Source organism: Labeo rohita, chromosome 16 (assembly GCF_022985175.1).
Source record: "Labeo rohita strain BAU-BD-2019 chromosome 16, IGBB_LRoh.1.0, whole genome shotgun sequence".
In the NCBI taxonomy this organism is placed as follows: Eukaryota; Metazoa; Chordata; class Actinopteri; order Cypriniformes; family Cyprinidae; genus Labeo; species Labeo rohita.
In genome coordinates, this window is record NC_066884.1 from 36,763,395 (window position 1) to 36,789,302 (window position 25,908).

The 25,908-nt window shown below is 36.6% G+C and overlaps 1 protein-coding gene across 2 annotated transcripts; it reads right to left on the bottom strand.

The window, feature by feature from the left end:
* Positions 1-69: 69 nt before the first annotated feature.
* On the bottom strand, positions 70-25,535 carry rpa2 (replication protein A2). Of its 2 annotated transcripts, none has more exons than XM_051131682.1 (9): positions 25,404-25,535; positions 25,063-25,154; positions 24,114-24,215; positions 21,849-21,962; positions 16,883-16,957; positions 15,527-15,643; positions 11,851-11,979; positions 9,330-9,424; positions 70-375 (listed from the first exon to the last, which is right to left on the bottom strand). In XM_051131682.1, exons 1-9 carry the CDS (start codon positions 25,414-25,416, stop codon positions 288-290), a joined length of 825 nt encoding a protein of 274 aa, XP_050987639.1. In that variant the 5' UTR covers positions 25,417-25,535; the 3' UTR covers positions 70-287. The 2 variants fall into 2 exon arrangements, with proteins under 2 accessions (XP_050987639.1, XP_050987638.1); XM_051131681.1 differs by lacking the exon at positions 25,404-25,535 and adding an exon at positions 25,231-25,381.
* Between the last annotated feature and the right edge of the window lie 373 nt (positions 25,536-25,908).

The following is a 25,908-nucleotide window of genomic DNA, read 5'->3' on the forward strand; positions in this document are numbered from 1 at the left end:
TGGAGCCACCACTGCACCCACACCTAATGCTAAAATGAAATACTTTTCACTAAATACTCAAAGACCATGCAAGGTTTATCAAATATACCATTTATTGTAAATCAGACAAAGTCCTTTTCACTGCTTTTAATCACATGCTGAACTCTAAAGAAACAAAATAAATGAGTATGCTTTTATTACAATGATCTGAACTGAAGAGTTTTTTTTTCCTGAAAACTATGTATATAACAAATGGGCTTATTAGGGCTCTGGTAATACAGATCTGATGAGGGGAAAAAAATACATAACTAGACTTCATTGTCTGTTGATCTGAAGTGGTCCTCATCAATGGTCGAGAAAATGTGTCCCTCGTTGCTGAGAAAATCCACAATTTGCCTGTGGAAATATAAAGAGAAGTGAAAAGGAGTGAAAACTAGTATTTGATGACGAGGTGTAGGCGCAGCAGACAGATATTAGACTGAAAACTCAATTCACTTTGAAAGCTGGCCCGGGTTGTGTTTTCACATGGTTTTGCACACAGTCGTCTTAGTTTAGCATTACGCAGGAAAAAATGGTGTTGGCGAGCATTTGCATAGTGTAAGCTGTGAAAAAATTTGGTGGTTGAAAATGAGACAAGTTCACAACCGCCCTTTCAAATAAATGCTCTTCTTACTTTCTATTCTTAGATTCCTGAAAAACCTATCATGGTTTGCACAAACATTTTAGGCAGCTAAAATGCTGCTCAATTATTATCAGTTATAACTAGTGTTATCACGATACCAAAATTCTTACTTTGATATGAAAACTGACTAAAATATTACAATACTACTACTGAACTGATACTATGACAAAAACTTAGAACAGAAAAATGAACTGAATAACAGATGATCTAAACGGAGATCATAGTTAATCTATTAAAACAAAGCATTTCATCCCCCCTTTAAAAAAATAAAAATAAATAAATACAAATAATCACATGGCAGTGCCACTACACAGGATTATGGTGAGTATCAATGATCATCATCTTCGCTATACTGGTAACTTAGATAAAAAGATAAGTCATATCTTATTTTATGATATAGTAATTGTTTTTTACAACAACAATTTATATCATGATATAAATTTGATAATTTTTTAATTACAATAAAACAAAGACACAAATTAAATAAATAGGGCCCTAAGAAATCTGTCCTAAATTTCATTTAAATTTTTTACACTATATTTTAATGGTTGCATTAAAAATATTGATCAAAAAGCATGTCTAATTAGTTGAAATCATGAAACTTGCAATTTAACAGCATCTTACAAAAAAACTGCAAAAAGTAAAAAAAAAAAAAAAAAAAAAAAAAAGAAATACATTTTATTAATTCAGTTTTGTTTTTGTGAACCCGTTTTCCATTGATTTTCTGGATTCTATTTTAAATATTTCATTACATTTCAATAATCAAAAGCATGTCTAATGAATTTATAAAAGATAATAAGATTTGATAAAGAATTAATTTAGTATAGGCTATTTCTTTCTTTTCTTTTCTTTTAAATACTGCGTTGTGTATTTACAATTTTCTGGTAAATAAATTCTGGTAAATACTTTTTCAGGTAAATATTCCTTAAATATTGTTTTAATAATATTTTTATTATTAGTAGCAGTACTACCATTACATTAAGTAATATATTTCTGACTGTCAAGCTGAACTGAACTTTTATTTTGATGGATTCTGTTTGTATATGATATGACAATAGTTTTCCCACAAAAGAAATGGTAAAATGCTCATGAAGTGACTCTCAGAGCAGTTCCAGAGATTATGTTCATGTGTTCACGTATATTGAGGCAGCAGAGGCTGAAAACACCGCAAGCGTCACACGCGCTTCAGTATGTGTGTAACAAAACCGCGCGTCTGCGCCATTTACTAAAACAGACACACAGAATATGCATGATTCATGCAGCTTAATGTTCATGGACACTAGTCCATCGCTTGTTGATTTAAGTGTCCTAAACTACTACTTTTAATCTCTTCATCCCAGTATTTTACTCAGGAAATACGGCTCTTATTAAATGAGAAGTCCACTTCCAGAACAACAACTCACAAATAATGTACTCCCCCCCCCTTGTCATCCAAGGAGTTCACGTCTTTCTGTCTTCAGTCGTGAAGAAATGATGTTTTTTGAGGAAAACATTTCAGCATTTTTGTCTAGGATTTTGAACTTCCAAAATTCAGTTTAAATGCAGCTTCAAAGGGCTCTAAAGGATTCCAGCCGAGGAAGAAGGGTCTTATCTAGCGAAACGATCTGTCATTTTTTCCTACTTTCAAATCCCGTCAAAGGGTCATGCGGAAAGTAGGCGGAACCATAGACCCAGTGTTTACAAAGCGAACGCGCAAACACTAAGAAAGTGCAAGTAAGTCGATCGCTGTTTACAAACAAAAAGGTACAACGATGTCGGACAATTCTAAAGTTGTAGGAGAAAATAACATGGAGTTTTTCAACATACTCTACCTTTTTGAGCCGGAGCACACAGACGATGAACTTGTGGTGATTCGTAGATGTGATTCGTAATAGTGATGGGAAGTTCGGATCATTTTAGCGACTCGGACCTTTCAGTCTCGTTCAGCAAAATGAACGAATCTTTTTTGAGAGTCATTTTGTTAATTTTACCAAAGTCAGCATCACATGACAGCCCCATAAGATGAACGAACGACTCGAAATAGGTGAACTAATTCCAGTACAGAACCTAATAGGAAGCTGCGCATCCGCAACTGAACAAATCACTCCCCGAGACGACTCGTTCTTCTGAGTCACATTAAAGATTTGTGCAAAATGAAAGAATCATTCAAGAACGACCTGTGGATGCACATCCCAGAGCCTGTGCTACATGAGCTTTTGTGCTTAAAAAGTAAACAAATTTTTATTTTTCGAAAAAAATGACCGATCATTTCGCTAGATAAGAGCCTTCTTCTTTTGAGCCCTATGAAGATGCATTTAAACTACATTTTGGAAGTTCAAAATCCTAGACAAAAATTTTCCTCAAAAAACAATTTCTTCACGACTGAAGACAGAAAGACATGAACATCTTAGATGACAAGGGGGTGAGTAAGTTATTTGTAAACTGTTGTTCAAGAAGTGGACTTCTTTAAAATGCATTCTTAAAATACAGATACTAGGAAATTGCAGAATATTGTGATTTTAGTACCAGTTTATTGTGCAACACTAATTATAACTAGTGCTCAAATCAGGATATTAGAATGATTTTTTAAAGGATCATGTCACACTGAGGACTGGAGTAATGATGCTGAAAATTTAGCTGTGATCACAGCAATAAATTTACAATATAGTCCTAAAATATTAATAATATTTCAAAATATTAGTTTTTACTGTATTTCTGATTAAATAAATGCAGCCTTGGTGAGCAGAAGAGACTATATATGCAAAAGAACACGCACTGCTGTCCATAAGCAATGAGACACGCAGTTATTTAAAATCGTATTATAATAAAGCTGACTGAACACTAATAGCACATCCACTTTCGTGACCATTAGCTGCTACTTTTCTCATGTGGGTGAGACTTTATCAGTTTAGCGCTTATGTTAGCTGACACAAACATACTTGTCACTAAGTCTGCACTTCAGCACAATGCCACACATTAATTTACACTGCTGATTTTTTTTTTGTCCTGTGGCTTTTGCATAAGTATAATTACAGCCGGACAAATGGCTTAGTAACTGATAAGTAATTAATAATAAATTATTTGAGGAAAAGACATTTATTTTTCATAAAAATGGCATTGTGATTTTAATGAGACACATAGTTGTTGCATTTTTCCTCAGCATTATTACAGTGCCCTCCACAAATATTGGCACCCTTGGTAAATATAAGCAAAGGCAGCTGTGGAAATAAATCTGCATTGTTTATCCTTTTGATCTTCCATTTAAAAAAAAAAAAAAAAAAAAAAAACAGTCAAGTCAAGCTTTACTGTCATTCTGCTACATGTGCTACAATTACAAGCAATTATAGACCTATACAACGGTTAACGATCTGACTATACATATACTATAAATACTATAACTATAATAAATAGTTGACTACACATACAAAACTGAGACAAAAACTGTACATAAGTACTGTACATGACGTTTTACAAAAGACACACTTGTACATGAAAATGTGCAAAAGAGATATTTTGTGCATTAAATTGTGCAGAAGAGAGATTCTGAGGGAAGCAGCGAATAGTGCAAAATGATTCATAGTGTAATGCACAAATAATCATATATATAATCCTATTGAGTCTCTGTAGCAGCAAGTGTTTATAGAAAGTGTCTAATGTACATAAGTGTGTTACTACAAGTGGTTTGTATAGCCCACTCACCTGTGTGTAACACACTCAGAATTGCACTCTGGAAAATTGTCAGCAGTTTTAATGAGTTGGGGGGAGGAGGTTGAGGTTTTCATGTTTTCATGTTAAGGACTCTCACATCCTGGGGAAAAAAGCTGTTGAGAAATCTGACAGAGCGAGCTTTGAAACTCCGGTACCTTGTACTTGACGGCAGGAGCTGGAAGAGATTGTGGGAGGGATGGGTGGGGTCCTTCATGATGCCAGAGGCCATGCTGTGTCCAGGATGGGGGGGGATAGGGGCACCGATGATCTCTGTAGCTGTGTTCACTGTCTGCTGTAGGGTCTTGCGGTCAGCAGCACTGCAGTTCCCGTACCAGACAGTGAGGCAGCTGGTCAGCACACTCTCAATGGTGCCCCTATAGAAAGTGGTGAGAATGGATGGAGGGAGACTTGCCCTTTTCAGCCGGCGGAGAAAGTGTTCTTGTTGAGCGACGTGATGGTTGTGGTCCAGGTGAGATCCTCTGTAATGTGCACCCCCAGGAATTTAGTGCTGCTGACTCTCTCCACAGTCGAGCTGTCAGTGGGGGGTGGTCAACAGAGTTTCTTCTGAAGTCTTCAGGTTGTTAGCGCCACACCATTTAGCCAGCTGTGCCACTTCCTCTCTGTAGTGTTTCATCGTGGTTGCTGATGAGGCCTACCTCAATCGTAACATCAGCGAACTTGATGTGATTGGAGCTGAATTTGGCAGTGCAGTCATGGGTCAGCAGCGTAAAGAGCAGTGGGCTGAGAACACAGCCCTGTGGGGCACCTGTGCTCAGCGTGGTAGCGCTTGAGGTGTTGCGGCCGTCACGGTCTACCAGTTAAGAAGTCCAGGATCCAATTACAGAGGGAGGTGTTTAGGCCCAGCAGTTTTAGTTTGTGGATGAGCTGCTGAGGGATTATTGTGTTGAATGCTGAGCTGAAGTCAATGAACAGCATTCTAACATAAGAGTCTTTCTGTTCCAGGTGAGTGAGAACTAGGTGGAAAGTGCTGGATATTGCATCGTCCGTGGAGCGGTTTGGACGGTATGCAAACTGGAATGGGTCCAGCGTGTTTGGGAGACTGGACTTGATGTGATGCATGACTAACCTCTCAAAGCACTATGGGACGGTAGTCATTCAGACAGGACACAGGTGACTTCTTTGGAACTGGAATTATGGATGTGGAATTGAGACACGTGGGGACGACTGCCTGGCTCAGTGAGGTGTTGAAGATGTCTGTTAAGACATCCGTCAGCTGTGCAGCACAGTCTCTTAGTACACGGCCAGGTATGCTGTCAGGGCCCACAGCCTTTCATGGGTTTATCCTGGATAGGGTCTTCCTTATGTAGACTGGAGAAAGACAGAGTACCTGGTCATTTGGAGATGTGTGGAGTTTCTGTACAGGAGTGTCGTTCTATGTCTCAAAATGTAAAAAGAAATGGTTGAGTGTCACTGGCTTATGGCAGGGGCTTGTAGTCAGTGATGGTCTGAATGGCTTACCACAGGGACCGAGTGTCTTTACTGTCGCTGAACTTATTGTTGATTTTCTGAGCATATTGATGTTTTGCCTTCTTGATGCCATGAGACAGATTGGCTCTTGCTGTTTTGAGAGCGCCTTATCTCCTGATCTGAATGCCTCATCTCATATTTTTTAGCAGCCCACGAACCTCTGCTGTCATCCACGGCTTCTGGTTAGCATGTGTGGTGATGGTTTTGGTGACTGTCACCTCATCTATGCACTTTCTGATGTAAGCAGTCACTGTTTCTGTGTATTCTTGCAGGTCTGTGTGGTTATTGTAGGTGGCTGCCTCTTTAAATATGTTCCAGTCTGTTTCCTGGAAGCAGTCCTGTAGTGCAGAGGTAGCATTGTCTGGCCATACTGTGATCTGTTTTTGAACCGGTTTGGTCAATTTGACAAGTGGTCTGTATGCTGGGATTAGGGGTAGCGTCAGAAGGCGAGGCCGCAGTCTCGAGGTCCGGCTTCAGCCGTATACAAAGGCCTTGAAGCTTCTCAATGGCTGCCGACGAGAGTTGGTGTTTGTGTGCGTTGCCGATTTCCAAAAGGCTTTGGCGATCATAAGTGTGTTTTGGAGTGCTTTGCCTATAAATTAGCGGTAGATTAACACTGTTTAGAGATGAACGGACGACATTAAAAGACATAAGTAGCCGCTGTGTCCGACCGCACTGCCATCTTGAGTTATATCTAAAATTGGGGGGGAAATCTTATTATGAAATAAATGTTTTTCTCTAGTTCATGTTGGTCACAATTATTGGCACCCAATTATTGCAAAGTCCTTTTCCCAAGATAACAGCTCTGAATTTTCTCCTATAATCCCTGGTGCGATTGGAGAACACCTGACAAGAGATCAGAGATCATTCCCTCATACATAATCTCTCAAGATCCTTCAGATTCCCAGCTCTACGCTGGTGCTTCTCCTCTTCAGTTCACCCCACTCATTTTCTAAATGGTTTAGGTCAGGGAACTGGGACAGCCATTTCATTTTGTCCTCAGTGACACATTTTCGTGTCTGTTTTGGATCATTGTCCTGATGGAATATCTAAACACGGCCCAATATAAGGTTTCTAACAGTGGCAGTCAGGTTTAGATTTTTTTTTTTTTTTCTTTTAGTATTTGATAGAATCCATGATGCCATGTGCCTAAACAAGATGTCCAGGATCTCTGGCAGAAAATTAGGCCCAGAACATTAAAGATCCCGCAGTTTATTTAACCGTGGGCATGGGGTACTTTTTAATCACTGTTTGCACTAAACCCATCTTGAGTGTTTGCTGCCAAAAAGCTCTTTTTAGTTTCATCTGACCATAGAAGCCAGTCCCGTTTAAAGTTCTAGTCGTATCTGAAAACTAAATATGCTGGAGTTTGTTTTTGGTTGAGCAAGCAGGATTTCTCTTGAAACCTTGGTGATTTGGTGATGAAGGGGCTATTTGAATTTTTTTTTTTAGGCTTTCTGGCCCCAATTCTCCAGCTGTGATCCTTGGAGAGTCTTTAGCCACTCAAAGTTTCCTCCTCACCATCCATTTATGACGATATAGACACACGTCCTCTTCTAGGCAGATTTGTAACTTTAGTTGATTGGATCTTCTTAATTATTGCCCTGATGGCGGAAATGGGGATTTTTAATGCTTCAGCTTTTTTCTTAGAACCACTTTCTGTTTTGTGAAGCTCAGCAATCTTGTTCTGCACATCAGAACTATGTTCTTTGATTTTACTCCTTGTGATGGCCAATTAAGGGAATTTGGCCTTTGTGTTCCTCATATTTAAAATTCTGTGCAACAGGAAGTTATAGCTGGACAGTTTCATGCTCCTAGCTCCACCCTGGTGTGTTAAAAAAAAATTTAAATATGAATGAGAATATATGAACAGTTCAGATGCAAAACCAGCTAGAAGCCATCTCGGTCAAAAATGAGATAATGACACTGAGTGAATGCTCCTGACACATAGTATACGTCCATCAAATACTTTTACTTCAGACTTGCTAAATTCCAGCCTTAGCCCAATCAGAAGTACCAGTACTTACATAGAAACCTATAAAGTAGCCAGAAAGAAATGCTCATTTTAAAGAAATACGTCAGATGGATTTAGAGGCTTCTGCATCTGAACTCTTCATATGATATTTTACTCATATGAATTTCTAGGGGTGCCAATAATTGTGACCAACGTGAACCAGAGAAAAACATTTATTTCATAATGAGAGTTTCCCCCAATTTCCATTGTTTTACTTCAACGAAAGGTTAGAGTTTTGTGAATTTTTTGAATGAAAGATCAAAAGGATCAAAAAAAAAAAAAAAAAAAAAAAATGCAGATTTATTTCCACAGCTGTCTTTGCTCATATTTACCAAGGGTGTCAATATATGTGGAGGGCACTGTATCTACTGAGATGGTTATTTTAATTGGTGTAATCTGTGTGGAGCTGAAGGTAGAAAGGGTCATCAGAATAATCAGTTCAGAAACAGAGTTGAGAGATCTAAGAGTCTTCACTGTTTTAGATGATGTACTTCCAAGTACTGCACTAAGGTGCTATTTGTGGTCAGTTCTTTTAATAACAGACACGTTCATGATGCACACATACATCTGTTGTCGTTTAAAGATGACTTTATATTCAAAAGGTTTTGGTTACTTGAGACATAACCACTTGAAAAAAACAGCATGGCGTTGGTAAATTAACCTTTACCTCATTTAATGTTTCCAGTCAACAATGACCAACCTTTGTAAATATCTCTAATTATGCGGTCTTACAACCAAATACTGGATTCAGTGTTTTTGTCAGCTTGCTTTACTTTCAATTAGCACAGGTATTGTATTTCTTTGTGGAAATGATCAATTGTAGGCCTCACTGATCAGAGCTGATGCATCTCAGTTTTTGAGTGAAAAATCAAAACAAAACATTTGTAGATAATGTTGGCTAAGTTCACTTAAAAAACTGAGATCCAATATTTGCTAAGAAGAAATTCAGAACCTCTCTGGATCAAAAAGACCAAAACACAACATTAACTAGGATTACTAATAAATTTACAACAAAATAAAAATGAGCATTAATGAAGAACAAAACTGTATCTTACAAATTCATTGGCGAAACTAACAAAACCTAAACTGAAACTACAAGTCAGTTTGAAAACTGTATGAAAGATAAAAATGAAAGTAAATGCAAAACTACAATAACATTGTTAAAGACAGAACCTGGACCTGAAATTCCATTTTTAGACAATAACTGAATCAGCCTCAGATTAGGAAACAAACCACCGAGTCGCAAATATGATGAGAATTTAGCTCAAGTTCATGCGAAATCACACGAACCTTTCTATGACAGAATAGAGGAAGCCTCTTCAGGGAAATAAAGGATGTTCTATTCTCAAGATGCATTCCGATTAAAACAAGAGAGACTGAAACTAAGAAAGAGGAAGAGAAACGTCAAATCTCTTTCTGGGTTGTTCACTACAAAAGCCCTTTCTGTAGAGAGCCACTACCATGAGGAGGGGTCTGTACCTGATGACAGTGACGCTCATGCTGCTCAGCTTCTGCTTGAGGTCGTGCATGCTGATGCCTTGAGGCTCATGACAACTCTTGATCAGACTCAAAACCTGCACAAAGACCAGAGACAACATCAGCAAAACACACGGTCACAAACTGCACAACAGACCACACAATGGAAATAGAATCATGAAAAGGCCGCAGGTAATCAACATGCTGATATAAACCCATCTCTCACGTCTACGAGTGTGATATTTTGTTTATACAACAGTTCGACGACACGAGTGTGTAAATACATGAACAACAGTAGAGTGTCTTGAAAAACCCTCTTTTGTGCAGAACTACTTCCTTCCGCCACGGATTCAAAACTCAGTTTGACAGCTGAGCTCAAACCTCCGTTACCAATTCAAAAACATCACTTTAGAACTAGTAATGAAGGAATGTTGAGTTGCTTCATTGAAAGCTTACTGTATTACTGTATTAAAAGCTAACTGTATTATGAGAGAGATATGGACTAAGCGATCATGATTACCTGCATATGATACAGCATTCATTCTTCAGATCGGTCTTGTATTCACAATAAAACATTAGTCTGAATGTTATCTTTTTCATAACATTAATAGCCTTTCATCTGTTAAGAGTGATTTCTGATGACAGCGCTGCTCAGTGCATTTGGACGCTGTGGTAAGCCATTGTTGAAACTAAAAATAACTTAGTTTGTAAAAGCGTTTATTTTTTCAATATAAAAGTCTCTACTGCTGACTCGTCTCTTGTGCTCATCTAACAGAGTTCCTATACATTTTATACAAATTCCATACTTTACCAGACTACGGCTGCACAATAAATCACATGCGATTGTCATGCACATCTTGTCAGTAAAGCCAGTTCTGTGATTAGTAGTAAATCTCCATCACATGCGTTCAGCTGGAGCAGCAGTCAATACACAGAGCCGTAAATCACTGACAAGCTAAATCACAATCATAATCCAATGCAATCGAAAGCTTGTCAGTGATTTACGGCTCTGTGTATTAAATGCCGATCCAGCTGAACACACGTGATGTATATATATTTTCCAGAATAAAATGTTCAAATTTCTCAGTAGATTTTCGGACCGTATTTATCAAAAATGGTTCATACAGCATTATTTTCAGCTTTATATTTGGTATAAAACAGTCATCTGTAAATATTTTTATTTTTTCAACAGAGCACCTAAGATAAAAAAAAAAATAATTATATAAAAAGAAAAAGAAAGAAAGGGAAAAAAAAAAAACAAAACAAAAAACAGACTTTTGCATGTACACAAGAAACTTTTTTTGTACCCTCCAGAAACTATTTACATGTGCATGGGAGTTTTTTTGCATGCTTACGCATTATAGTTTCTAGTTTTATATAACCTACTTCCATTGTGCGTCACTGCATCCTACTTTGAATAAAGGGAAAGCATAGATGCACAAGAATAAGAGATCTACTTGCTCAAATTTGGCTTTCCTTATGGTAGCACCTCTAATATCAAGGCCTGCTGTCCAATTTAGCACATCCTCTGTGGCGGCAGAAAAAAAAAAATGAATGACACGAAATGGGCTAATGGCATAATACAGCTGTGTGCACTGTCCTATTTGCCAAGTTTAAGGGTATATATTAAAAAAAACAAAAAAAACAACAACACATACTTTAACACATACTCTGTGGTGGCCAAGAAACCTCACACTCAGTGTGCATTGTCCTATATGCTAAGTTTAACGGTTTCTTGTGCGCACATAAAAGTCTTTATATTTTTCATATATGAGGCTATGTTATATGGTGCTAAGGATATTGAGAAGAAACCCAAAATGCAAAACATTTTGCATAACGAAAAAGTGCACCTTGAATCCATTCAGTCGTTTTTGACAATCACTAAAGAATCACTAAACAGCTGCCATGAGAAAACAGTTCTTTTGTGATTTATTTTCTTTACATTCTTACTTTTCTATTATAAAACACTAAATAGGGGTAAAAGTCTGGAAATGCAAATATTTTTCCATACTTTGCTTTCTTTTTCCATACTTTTCCAGAACTGGAAATTACTTAAATCAAATTCCATACTTTTCCAAACCGGAACCCTGAAATGGTGGAACAATGGAACTAAATTCACCATCAAGAAAACTACGCACCGTTTCTCAATACTAAAAACTATTACTACTATTATTTATTTAAAATTTTATTTATTAAATAATAATATTTACTAAACAACAACAGCAGCAGCAGCCATCATAAACAGCTCTCTGATATACAGCACTGAATTTGCCAAAACTATTTGCTTAAATAATAGTTTAAAGTGACTAAAGACCGCCGTTAGATTTACCCAAAACAAATTATATCTCATGTTTAACCACTATATAGACATCAGAGCGGAGTGATACAATTACAAACTGTGAAACAGCTGTTGGAGTTCTGATATCACCCTAATATCACACTTTTATTAGCCAATGAGATTCAAGGACAAGAAAGAACTGTTGTATAAACACATATCCTTGCGGAGTAAAAGTATTTGACTCACTTGGTTCTGGTTGGCACTCAAACCATTGACTAGCATCATACTAGCACCAGAATAACCTCCTGTGGAGCCCATGCTGCTCATGCTAGTGTGAGATGTGGGCATCATATTCATTCCTCCACCTCCTCCCATCTATAAAATAAACAGCATTGATTATCAAACACCCTACAGTCACAAAACATTAATGCAAACACAACAAAATAGTGAGATTGGCCAGGTCAATATTTTGCTGCTTTCCCATATTTCAATACCATATTTCAAAATTATATTTTATATTATCAGTGTCTACTGACACTAAGTGCAAACAGCCTGCCTTGTTGGCAGAGGCTATTGAAACTACCTCCACCCATCAATGTTTGATCGAGCTAGTCAACACTAGAAAAGAGGGTTGGTAAACATCAGCTCCAGTGGCGTAGATGGTAAAGTGCGTGCTGTAGTCTTTTTGATACGGGTTCGAATCCGCCTTTAAAGGCATTTATTTTCAATAAAAATTAAGGAATTAATCGAAACATTTAAAACAAAGTATTGGGTAGGGTTAGGGCAGGCTTTATTGTCCCAATAAGGTGGCATCCATTTAATAATTTGAATTAAAATGATAATTTACACTCAATAAGTTATTATTGCATACTGTTTTGTAATATACTACAATACTGAGGTGCAGATAATTTACACTATTTGCAATTAGTATAAATAACAGAAAATCCTGCTATATTAACATTGTAAATAGCAAAATGCTAAAAAATACTGCTATTTACTAGGAATGCACCAATGTATCGGCTGTTTTTTTTTTTTTTTTTATTATTATTAATATTTTAAAGCCACTGGCATATCGGAAATAGGACGAAAAGGGATGATACCGATGGTTTATTAACAGTTGGATGTCTGTTGCATAATCCCACGAGTGAAATGCCAGAGCTGTAAATTCATCATAGGTAATTTGCAATGGCAATGCCCCACCATTGGTTTATCGGAGGATATGTCACGAATCACCAGACGCCTACATTTAAGTAAAAATGAATGGCAGGGTATATGCAGCTTTGTGTGTGTTTGAAACCAGCAAAAATGGCAAGATAGCAAACAACACGGATTCACATCACGCACCTAACTAAACTAAAATACAATATAAAAAAATACATAACATAAATCACACACCTAACTAAAATAGCCTAATTGTGTTTGTAATGTTTTTAAATAATTTTAGCCTACATTATTTCTTTACGTAGTAATAAAATGCGACGTACAGCCTACTAATTTATTCTGTTTTTTTCTCTCAAAACACTCACAGGAGTAGTAGTAGAACATTTTAAAATATCTTGAAAACATACTTTAATGTCTTCAAACCACTGACAGTTTTTTTCTTTTCTTTTAATTAATTTTATCAAAATCTATAAAAGATGACGCTGTATTGGCTATGGCTAAGTGCAAGATAAGCTACCAGAGCAAGACTCTCTTCTAGGGGTCGACCGATATGTGTTTTTCAGGGCCAATGCTGATACCGATTATTACAAATCAAGTGGACCGATAACCAATATTTTGAACCGATATATATGTCTAGTGTAAAAATTAAAATGAATATCAAAATAAGAATAACAAGGGCTCTGACGAAAACCGCCTTCCCTGGTGTTAACTGAGTGTAGAACTCCCACACTGCACTTCTTTCTGTTGTCTACCTCTGTGCATCCATCTACAATAAGGGTAATATAAAGAGAGAGTTAAAAGTGGGGCCACTGCATCCCTGCTGACTGTGTGCTTCATGATTAAGCCTATGAATACTGTACTACAGCTAAACAGCTTGGGGAAATGTAAGCATTTGGCTTCAATAATTCACATGTTAGAAATGTATGTGTAATACCGTTACCTCTCGTAATTCCTAAATTATTTTCTGATGACTAAAACAACCTAAAATAGTAGAGTTGACTATTCATTTCATCTAATCCACATCAATGGATTAACTTATGATAATGTATTTTTTGTCATCATTTAGTGAGAAAACAGACGCGGCTGAAATCACAGCGAGCATCATCACGCACTTCCATATGTGTATAAACAAAACCGTGCAGAACATGCCAGATTCATATTTAAATGGTATGTTTGTGGCTTAATATTTACAGACACTAGTCCATATCGTGATTCAATTTAGGCTACGGGTACTACTGCTAACCTACTTTAGATTAACTTTTGAACCAAACTCTGTGACAATCTGCGTTATACAGTAAATTCCATTTATGACTGGATTCCGTGATTCCGTCCGTGTTTTCCGCATCGTGGAATTCATAGATAATATTGAGGTGTTTTGCAGCTTCAGTTAGTGAATTGAGATTTACTGCAATTTCAGCAATGTCTGCTGCTGCCTTAACTTTGAGAGACAACTGATGCATGAGTGTTCACTGAAGCCTCTGGTTAGCAAGCGCTTTCAGTGTGAAAAAATGTGTTTGTGTTGATTGGTCGTACTCGTGACTCTCAACAAATCAGATTGGCGGTGGGCGAAGTGGTGGGTTCTGACAGAATGCATCAGCATCAGCTCCAAATAGAGCGTTTTAAAATTAAATTATTTTAATCGGCGAATTGGCTTTGAAAATGGCCAATGCCGATAATCATAAAAATGCCTAATATCGGCGCTGATAATTGGCCAGGCTGATAATCGGTCGACTCCTACTTTCTTCATTGCTTTTATTTTTTATTATTATTATTTTTTAAATCTTTTTGAGTAAGGAAAATGCTGAACTTTATTATTATTATCATATGCAAAGAAAAAGTTTTTAAAAATGACGTTATTAACCAGCATTTTTCTACTCAAAACAGTTTCGGAACAGTAATAACACAGAGGAACACAGGAAAAGAAGCATTTAAGTACCGATTCTGCTATGAGTGAACGAATCAAGTTTTCTTTTTCCCCCCCCATTTTTAAGCCCTGCTTTACGCAATTGACCAATATCGTCTTTGGTATCGTAATTGGCCAATAGTTTGTTAAAATCGGTATAGGCCAAAAAAAGTCCTATCGGTGCATCCCTACTATTTACACTTGCAAATAGAATCCATTGCTGCCTTATATTATTTAGGGCACTACAAGTAGGGCTGTACAATTAAGTTCTGATATGGAATAGTGTCTGAGAATATGACAGCGCTAAAAGTCTACTTCTTTAAAAGTGAAGCATGTATCATCTGCGTGTCACAGTTTGGTCTGCTGCACAAACTCAAGCATGCATGACACGCATCTGTGTCTCACTATATAAGGACATTAACACCATCATCTTCATCTTCATCTTCACCAGCATTTTGCCATTTCATTTGAGAAAACTAGCATCAGATACATGCAACTTAACACTTAAATATTTAATGGAAAAGAGAACTTGGGAAAATAAAATGGATTTTTATAGAACCCTAATTATTATATTATAATGTTCCATATTATATAATATTGGATTTGAAAATCTTCCATTCAGCATCTCAAGACCCAAATCATAAGTAAGATTTGTTTAATACCTCAGATATTTGAGGCTTTTTACGGGTGTAAATTCTGAGCCCTACATTTTGAGACATAAAAGAAACCTGTATTAGTTTAATTTATAACCACCCCTATGATGCACAAACAAGCATGTCAAATGTCAACTAGCTGTGAGCTACAGTATGAGAGCATGAAAAGCAGAAGTCTAGGGAGAAAAGGATGTGTTAGTCTCACCATATTCTGTGGTTTGCTCTGCTGCATGTGAGCGCTCACAACCTCTAGCATGTGTGAAGTGACTTCATTCATGTCCTCCAGCACTCGGACGCTGAACGCAACCAGAGACCTGTTATTCTGCAACGAGACCAAAGCACTCAACACCCATGCCCAAGAAGAAACCACATGAAAAAAGGAGGGAAACACACAGGTGATGGCCACACTGGAGTTTTATACACTCATACGCATGTATTACTGGAGATGTTAAGGGGGCCATGATGGATAGAGACCAACGGGCCAGTAGGGTTACTCTATTTCAACTAACTACTGTGACAAACGCAGTAGATTTGGTGATTTTTACTGCATGAACTAAAAAAGATTCTATCACTTCTCAAACTGCAGAATGCACAGGAAATTCTGTTTTAATAATTAACGTAACAACTTCATCCACACTTTCTGGAATTCAACTTACAAATGTAAGAGCATATAAAAAAGCACTTTAATTTAAAGGGGTCATCGGATGCCCATTTTCCACAAGCTGATATGATTCTTTAGGGTCTTAATAAAAAGTCTCTAATATACTTTGGTTAAAAATTCTCAATGGTTTTGTAAAAAAACACCCTTTTTACCTTGTCAAAATGAGCTCTGCAAAAATCATCTCATTCTAAGGGGTTGTTCCTTTAAATGCAAATGAGCTCTGCTCACCCCGCCCCTCTCTTCTCTCTGTGGAAAGATGCTATTGTTTACATTAGCCGCATGTAGCCGCGTTTAGCCGTTAAACTTCCTATCTACCACGTTATAAGGAAAGGCGATCGCAAAGATTCATAAAATAACCCTTATACTCACCTCTGCTGTAGGTGAAGCTGGATCATGAATGATTTGTGCGAACATAGACGGATATATGTAGATCGGGAGGCGCATTCCCTTCTCAAACAAACGTAATCTACTGCATCTTCAGTGGCTCAGATGTCGGGAGTAAATGACGACCACTATGTTCATTACTACATCCAGCAACACAACACCTCAATCGCTCAATCGGAGATATTCTTGTCTAACTTACATCCCTGCTCCAGCATCGAAACAAAGAGGGCGGACTGTGACGGCTGATTCAAGGTAAATCGCTCATGTCAATCAACTATCGTGGGAGCGGCCTCTGCGGGTGTGACGCAACAACGACAGGCATTTGAGAATGGCTCGATTTGAAAAAGGGGATATTATTTTTACAGATTAATTAAAAACCACTGCATGGATTTTTATCATTATAGGGTACATTTGTACATACACTGCCAACACACATTAATGTTCAGACAACATGAAAAAGTGAACTTAGCATCCGATGACCCCTTTAAATTACTTTAGTTACACATGAGTTCTGACCTGAAAAGAGCGGAGGTTGCCGGAGACCTTGACGTAAGTGCCTGGAGGAATGACTGAGTTATCAACACCCATGTCCTGGAAAAACAAAAAAACAACAACAAAATAAAATAAACACACAAATATGTATAAATAAAAATGTGGAGGTCATTAACCTCTGGGTCAGTTTCCATGACTTTTCCAGAACTTTGTGGTTTCTAAAGAAGGACATTTAAACATTTTTTTCAGGGTTTCTGCAGGTTTGTTGATGGTAAATTTAAGAGTTTTTAAAAACATTTTTAAAAAGACCAAGTAAAGGATATTTAAGGAATAAACTGAAGAAAATAATACTTCAGTATGTTCTCTAAATGTAAATATCTATGTAGAACACTTATAATTACAGTTAAATACAATAAGAGCAAAATACAACTTCCAACAGATCTCCATTACTTACTAGCATGGAAATAATAATAAAAACTAAATTAAAAATAGCTTAAGGCCCTGCTCCCAAACACTTGGAATATGGAAATTTGTTGTTTTCCAGTGTGGAAGATTTTTAAAAACAAGACACATTTATTTTAAAAATGCCATGAAAATAGCAGAAAATCTACTTAATTCAAATAGAAAGCTAATTTTAATTCCCTATTGACAAATATTTTGCTCGTTTAAAGCATCAACTCAACTGTTAAAATTTTCCAAAATTTGCATCTCAAATAAAATGTGAAGTACACTCTTAAAAATAAAGGTGCTTTGACAGGTTGTTCACAGCGATGCCACAGAAGAACCATTTTTAGTTCCACAAAGAACCATTCAGTCCATAACATAAATCCACAGGGCTTGTTTCCAGGTTTCAAAGCTTTTCTATTTGCTTTTAAATCACTGAGATCTTACTTAAATACAGAAAAATAAATAAATAACGCCCGTATTCACACTTCATATAAGGTGACAGCTCCTTGAATGCTACTGAACTCCACTATCAGGGTTCATACACATTTTTACCAATAAATTTAAATGACTTGAGACAATATTCTTGACCTAATGTTCCATTATTTTACAATAAAAATAAAAATTTGTTTAAATTATTATAGCAACAAGCTGTGCTTCAGAGCCCTGCATTTCAGCCCGAGCCTGACAGGCCCCGACTTATTTACAGCTTTGACACAATCTACAGATCATAGCTCAGATGCGGGCCGGGCATTGGGCTAATTTTAGGCTTCCTTCTTTATTTTTATACGTTAGATATCTATCAATTATTATGGTGATGAAAAGTTTTTGCTGCACTGGTGGAAACAACATGAGAGCAGGCTACCGCAAGTGTTAAAGCACCAGCTCGAACGGTGTTTAGTGTCCCGCAGGCAGAAGCAGCAGCGAGTGTACCGTCAGCACAGCTGGAAAAGTCCCACATTCAAGCGCATACTAAAGCTTGACGCAAAACCCCAGCATAAGTAATTACTATTAATGTGTTGGGCGGGAGGGAGCAGTAAGAAGATATTTGAATTTATTAATAAACTAGTGATTGCAGTGTTGCAAAGATAAAGTTGACGATCCTGACTCGCCATCTCGTCACTGGACACGCCTTTAGACACGCATCTTTACAGATTACATATTGTTTTCTAATTGAATGATTTCATTTTAAAGTAGTTATTTAAAGCTTTCAAGATATATTTATGACGCCTGTGCAACAAGCATTCACTGGGTTTCAGTTCATCATTGCAAAGCGCTCCTGCTCAAGAACGAGACAGCATTATATATATCGGGGTATTATATATGAATAAAATACGTCGTCTGATTTTTATTGAAAGAATTTTTGCCGCTTTCCTTACACACCAGTGCATTAACAGTTACATATATCAGTGTGTATTTAACAAATGTATTTTCTTACTAGTAATGAATTTCAATTCTGATATAGGCTAAAAGCACTGAGCACGTCTCAGACGATTCTGATGAACATGACACAGTATGCTACAGCATTAACATAACATGAAAAGAGCTTGTAACCCTATTAAAACACAGGATGAAATACAGTGAGTGAGCTTGGTAAATCAAGAATTAGCTGTCATCAAAGCTTGTGCAGCCAGCCTCGCTGAAGAAACTGATGTAGAAAGCATTAACGCCGTCCTTATGATGGCAACATTAAAAAGCCACTTTCGCTTTCTTTAATTATTTGCTGTCGGGTATATTTTGCTGACTTGGGAAAATATAAATAAGTCCATCCAGAATTCAAGGGTCAGTTGTTGCACTCATGGTCGTGAAAGCCAGTGGAATGATTTTATGCTGGAGATTAGCGTAAACACGGATATCGGATACGAGGCGTGTCTAAAGTGAATGTAAACAGGCAGGCCAAAAAAAATTTTAAAATTCAGATATGGTGAAAAGATCGGATCTGTGCATTAAGACTTGCAGTTTAAACGCAGATTAGGTTAAATGTTTAAACTAACATTGTGATATGCTTGAAGTATTTTATATCTATAGATTTTATTTTAGGCAAGTTGTGATTTGAGAAGGCTAAATTTATCAAACATAGGCGAGGATTAACTCACTGTCTAGCGCTGGCCACTTGGTCGTTATTTTAAAATACAAAAACTTTAATTTCACAATAAAAAAAATGTTTGAAACATATTAAATTAATAAAGAAACAAAAACAAATATAACCACTTTGCTATTAAAAACCAATAGCAATGGTTTTTAAGTGCTTTAATGGCTGCAACCACAGCTGTCTAATGGGGAAGAGAGAGGAAAAAAAAAAAAAGACATGGGCTCCAGTCAGACGCAGGCAGAGAATTCTGATAAGCTGTCAGACGAGGGAAAGGGCTAGGGCCTACATTTGAGGACCATGCAGGGCTCTACTGCGCATGTTTGGTACCAAAGTAAGTACTTACTTTGTAAGTACTTACTTTGGTACTTGCAAGTCGGCTTTATACACGTGTGTGTGCTTTGGATGTGACCGAATGCACAGGAAACCACCTCTGGAGCGTGCGAGTACCGAATAGCTTAAAAACCGCACAAATAATATATTTTTGTGGCGATGCAACCATGATCCGATTAGGCAAGCGACAGTCCTGTAAACTGTACCGAAACGCGAGCAGCAGCTCTTGTAGAGCAGACAAGATCGGTTGATGTGAAGCCGCTTTAAGAAAAGTCATAGAGGGAAGACGCGGTACATCTGAATCACTCACACTGTTTTTGAATGACTGATTTGATCTGATAGTCTGTGTGGATTTCCGTGACTTTCCCAAAACTTTTTGGGTTTATTTATTTTTGCAAAACTTTTCCAGGCCTGGAAATTGCTTTTTTTAAATTCCATGACTTTTCCGGGGTTTTCATGAACATACAAACCCTGCACTGTTTTCAACCTGCTGTATGAGTAGGTCATTGTCAATGTCTTCATCTTCCTGCTACACTGTTGTTCATAGCAGTGAGTTGCCAAAAGTAAAGGAATTGCATGCAAAGCATTGAAAAACTTTTGACAAAACATTTTTAGAGCATCATGTACTTAAAGTAGGGCTGTCACTAACGTTTATGTTGGTAATTGAGTAATCTGTCGATTATTCTGATGATTGATCGAGTAATCGGATGATTATAATTAATTTTTTTGTAGTAATAAAAATAGACCTAAGGGAACAATAGCCTTTAAAATGACTTAAAATACATATATAATAGCAACGAGGCAATAATAATTAGTTCAAATAAGGTACCAAAAAATAATCAAAATCGACCGTAATCTGTTAAAATACATAATGCATTATAAACATTACGCATTACAAATGCCTGCAGAGGGCGCCAATGGCCTGATGATTGTTTTTACATTTTACTGCATGATCTAATCAGTGCTCAATATCGACTCAACAACAATTAAACTGTCCACTTAATTTTTTAATATTTGTCCATTTCTTTATGATAGAAAAGCTACAGCCACTGTAATTTTTTGAATATGTGGAAAACACGTAAACTCAAGAGTGATGATTTAAATCTTTACTTTGAAATCAAAATGAACAGTTAACATATTGAGAAAGATGATGGATTCTCCCTTGTTTGCGTAGGTTTATAATGATTTACCTTACAAATCTGATGAAACACTTCATCCCATTCACTGATCCCAGATGCATGTTATAATAAACCCAAACTCACAACAACAAGCAGAAGTGGAGTCTGAGACGCTCCACAAATGTAAATGATGTCAGTTTGTGCAGCAGCATTTACTGTGAAAAGATGCATGTATGTAACCTACACACATGTATATACTGAACCTGCATTGTATATATATTTATTTAACTGAATCATAGCGTTTGTGTATTCTTAATAACATTATGCTTTATTATGATTTTTAAATGAGTTTAATATGTGGGATGCGCCACTTCCTGTATTTTGCCAATTACTTGACAAGGGCAAAATGAAATCGAATGCTCAAATAGAATCGAGGAATCGTTGCAGCCCTAATATAAAGTACAAAGATATTTCAAGTTGAGAGTACTTCTAACAGCCATCTTGAAGTTCTACAGGTCTTCGACCTGCAGAGCTCACATGGGTGATATGACGGTGAATTTTTATCTTTGTTTTAAGTGTTCTGTCCAAGATGTGTCATTGTCCAAAATAAAGGTTCAAACTGACACAAGGTCTTGACTGTTCTTGATTGCATTATGCATTTTTAGTTTAACTCAATGCAAATTACATTAAATTACATTTAATCAGGGTTTGTATGAACATCATATTAGTGGGGAAAAAACTCCCTTGGTGTTAAGCTATTGACACACATAGTGTAGTTTCAACACTATCTTGGTGTAAATGAGGGGGAAAGCACTAATAGTGTTAATGATGAACACTTACGGTGTTGTTTTAACACTATTTAAAGTGTTAGTGTAACTCTATTTGGTACGGACCTATATAAGTGCAAATTTTACACCGTAAGAGTGAATTAATGTGAACGAACAATTTCAAGTTTGCTGTGTATAACAACTCTTAAAACAATGCTCAAATCCATCTAAACCAGTACCTCTGTGTCGATCCACTGCTTCACGTCCATGGGAGCTGCCGTCATGTCATCCACCTTATACTGGATGTTGATTGTGGATTTATCAGTGCTTCTGATGACACCAACTATAGTTACCTGCAGTGCCAGACAAAACAGCCTTCAATTAACTTGACAAATAAGTAAAGAGCCTCCATGTAAACATATTAGAGAAAATGCTTGCCTAAGTGTATCAGCAATGACTGCTGACACAACTACTTTCCTGTTTCACAATTTACATGTTCGTTTAAAACAGCTTCTCATATTTTGAATTTGACTTCAGTTACTATATTTTTTCCTTTGTAAAATTTAAATTATAAGGAACAGATTTAGCTGCAGAAATGAGCAAACAGCATGCATGTTTGCAGATCATCAGTGGTTTTTCCGTAATGTAGAGAAATCACATGCACATGGTTGCCAGGTTGGGAAGATTAAGTAAACAACTAGGCAGAAAATGTGTCGATTTAAGAGAAAAGCTTTTATTGGGGGGGTTTTAAAATTTTAATATCTGGCAACCACAACCATTATTGCTTGTGGGGGTTCCTGTTATCAATGCAAGATAACACAAATGTGAAATGAAACATTTTCAGGATAAATAACCAGTGTAAAAATAATCTCAGGCGATTATGCTTAAACAAGCAAAGCAGAAATAATGATCACAATTAAAATATGGTTCATTGTGTACATTTGTGTATTGTTTGTTCATGTGTGATCTGTTCGGAGCATCATGATTTCATCTGGTCTCTCTTCTCACACTCATGCATGCTGTGGCATTGTGGTATTTTAAGGGTAGTAATTTAGAGAAGTGGTTCTATGACAGACAAACCACCAAAAGCGTCCTCAGGTGGTACACAAAACAAAATGTACACCATTTTAAAAGACATATTTTATCCAAATAGCTACTGTTCTTTAAAATGACAGCCTTTTTGCTCGTAAAGATCTTAAAGATCGTCCTGCTTTTGACTCAAAAACCCTCAGGTTTGAGCATTATAACAATTTTCTAAAAAGAAGCTTCAAATTAAAATACACAAAAAAATCTGAGAAAAATCGCATCGTGCAAAACAATGGAGTCGATTGCTTCCATTAACACCCCCAAAGCTTCCGTCCTAAAGGACTTCCTGCGCTGACATTTCATTTGCAAGCGTTAGGCAGTTTTGATTTAGATGCTGTTTAATGTCTAATGACTGCATTATTTTACATATTCATCTGCTTACATATGCAATTGCTTGTTTCTGGTTCTTCTTAACTGTGTTTAAATCAGAGATTCAGTATACTGTGATGTATATCATCTGCGATAATATCGTAATTGTTTTTTTAACAATGTGCAATTTGACATTATCAAGTATGCAGTACTTGATGAAGTCTATAAGTGAGGTTAAACTAGTGCGCATACGCATTAGAGTACGTTCTTTTACTCTCTTTCCTAAAATGCATTTAGAATGATCCCATAATTCAAGATGTGAGGGCAGAAAAGTTCACTACTAATTTAATAATTTTATTCTGAAATTGCAATGAGGGTTCCCACACCTTGGTTAACTTCAAATTCAAGGACCTTTCAAGGACCTTCCAGGTCCAATACCCTCAAATTCAAGGACTTCACATGGGGACACAAGTGAGAGCAAGCTTACATCATGTTACCTTGTAAGATACATTGTTACGGTGTCATGTAAAAAGCATTTTTTTTGCATTTATTTTTGGCCATATGATCGCATTTCTGTTTTGCATAAAACTGAAGAATATTCAGTACATCCTATCCTGTATGGATTTTATTGAAAAGAGCTTAGGCTCATTATGTTTATGCCAAGCAGCATTTACTGTAAACAGAGCAGCTATGAGACGCATGTAACCTACATGTAAATAATTAAAGCGCATATATTAAACCAGCAATGCATATATTTATTTGATTGAATCAGAGTGTTTGTGAATTCATAATTGCAGTATGCTTTATCATGATTTTTAAATGGGTTTAATATACCATGCAGCCTTGGCAAATGGTCTAATAATGCGTTTCATGGATTCTTGTCTGTGGAATGCGCCACTTATGCTATTTTGCCAGTTACTCGACACAGGCAAATTGCAGTCGAGGATTTTTTAAAATCGAGTACTCAAACTGAATCGAACCGCAACAGCCCTAGTTGAAACTGTAAAATGTCTGGAATCAAGCCGGCTCCGGAACCTGATTGTGGTTGGTTATTTGAAGACTCCAGCCCTAGACATTTGGTGACCTCGCGTTAAAGAGATCAGACTCACCTGTGCGATCTCTACCTCTCCCACTTTAAAGACGTCCTCCGCCTGCACCGCAGACATCAGCTGGGACACGGTGCAGGGAACGATCTGCTGTGCTCGAGCTCTCTGCACATCACACATAAACATTACTCATTACTGACACTCAGCAACAATGACTGTAACATTTATATATAAAATGTAAGTACTAGAATGTCATGTATACGTCAGCAAAAGCCTATCAAGAAAATATGTGACATATTTCATATATGTATATAAAAAAAAAATAAAAAAAACATATATACCTATATTGCATAAAAACAGAAAAAACATTTAATTTACATCATTATTATTTTATTCATTTTTTAAATTTATTTTAATTAACCATACCCCTGGCGGTACTAATCATTCATTTTCATTTTTTTTTTTTTTTTAGGATGTATGCATTTTAATATATGCATTTTATTTCAGCTTTATTTCAGTTAATGAAAATTATTTATAATAATCTTAGGCTTAGTTAACAAAAACAACACTGTTCCCAAGCAACAGATGGTGTCATCACTATTTTTCGTCTATTTCCTCAAGAGACAGACTAAAAATAATAAACATCTGATAAAAGATAATAACTTTGAAAGCCATAAACTTTAACTTTGAAGCAAGAGTGTGTGTGTGTATATATATGTATATATATATATATATATATATATATATATTATAATGCATAAATACTTAAATAAACATTTTAATTTAAAAAATAATTTAAAAATGTTAAAAATAAAACAAATATAATCAAATACATAAAACAAAATCGGCATTACAGTAATTAGAATAGTGAATTTAAACGTGCATGAACGTCTGTATTGTATTAACAAGTAGTTCTACAGATAAACTTCTTATTTTGGTTTTTGATTTATATAACACATATACACAGACACATATCTCTGACAGGTTTCATGCAGAGTTGAGACAGACTGACCCCTTTCTTTTCTCCTCCTTGAGAGGCGGCTGGTGATCCAAATCCTCCTGGAGACTGTGTATATCCAGCCATACTGGCCTCACCGTATTTACCTGCCAAAATATAAACATTTTCTATTTCCACTGAGAATATTCCATGTATGAAAACAATATGAGCATATTTACTCACTGTGAAGCATGACTGTAGTGCGTGTAACAGACATCTTGACAACACAAGACTGACTAACGTTACATTACACTGACACTGACTGAGCTTCGCGATTTCTAATTAGCAGGTTAGTAAAACTCAGTAAACTAGAAGCCAGGAAGTGTAACACACAGACAACTACTGAAACCACATACCTTGGTTCCACATTTTACTCGAGAATGTTTTTCTCCTGAAGACGAACTAGATCGACACGACACTCGAAATTCTCCCGCCACCACTATTAGCGCACTGTTTGACGTCAAGTCCGCGCGGTGAATATGCGCATGCGCAGAAATGCACTACCGCGAAAATCCTTCGGCCGGTCTTTTTTTTATATAAACAAAAGAAATGTTAAACAAAGAGACCCCTTTTTGTTTTAAACCAGTTTAAAGTCTAAAAACCGTTAATGCGTTTGATCAGTTTTGGACTTGCGAGTTTCGGAAATAATTGAAAGAATGCATTACATTAACAAATCGCATTCACACCCGTTTTTGCGTGTTTAGGCACAACTTTTGAGTTAATATCTGTCCTTCTAATAAATACTGTGTCACGTAAAAATTGTTAATGCAGGTCAGCGGTCCGCGCTAAGTCATTTGATATATTAATATATACATATAAATTAAATGTAACAATTTTCCTAATAATATAAGGTGTGTCTAG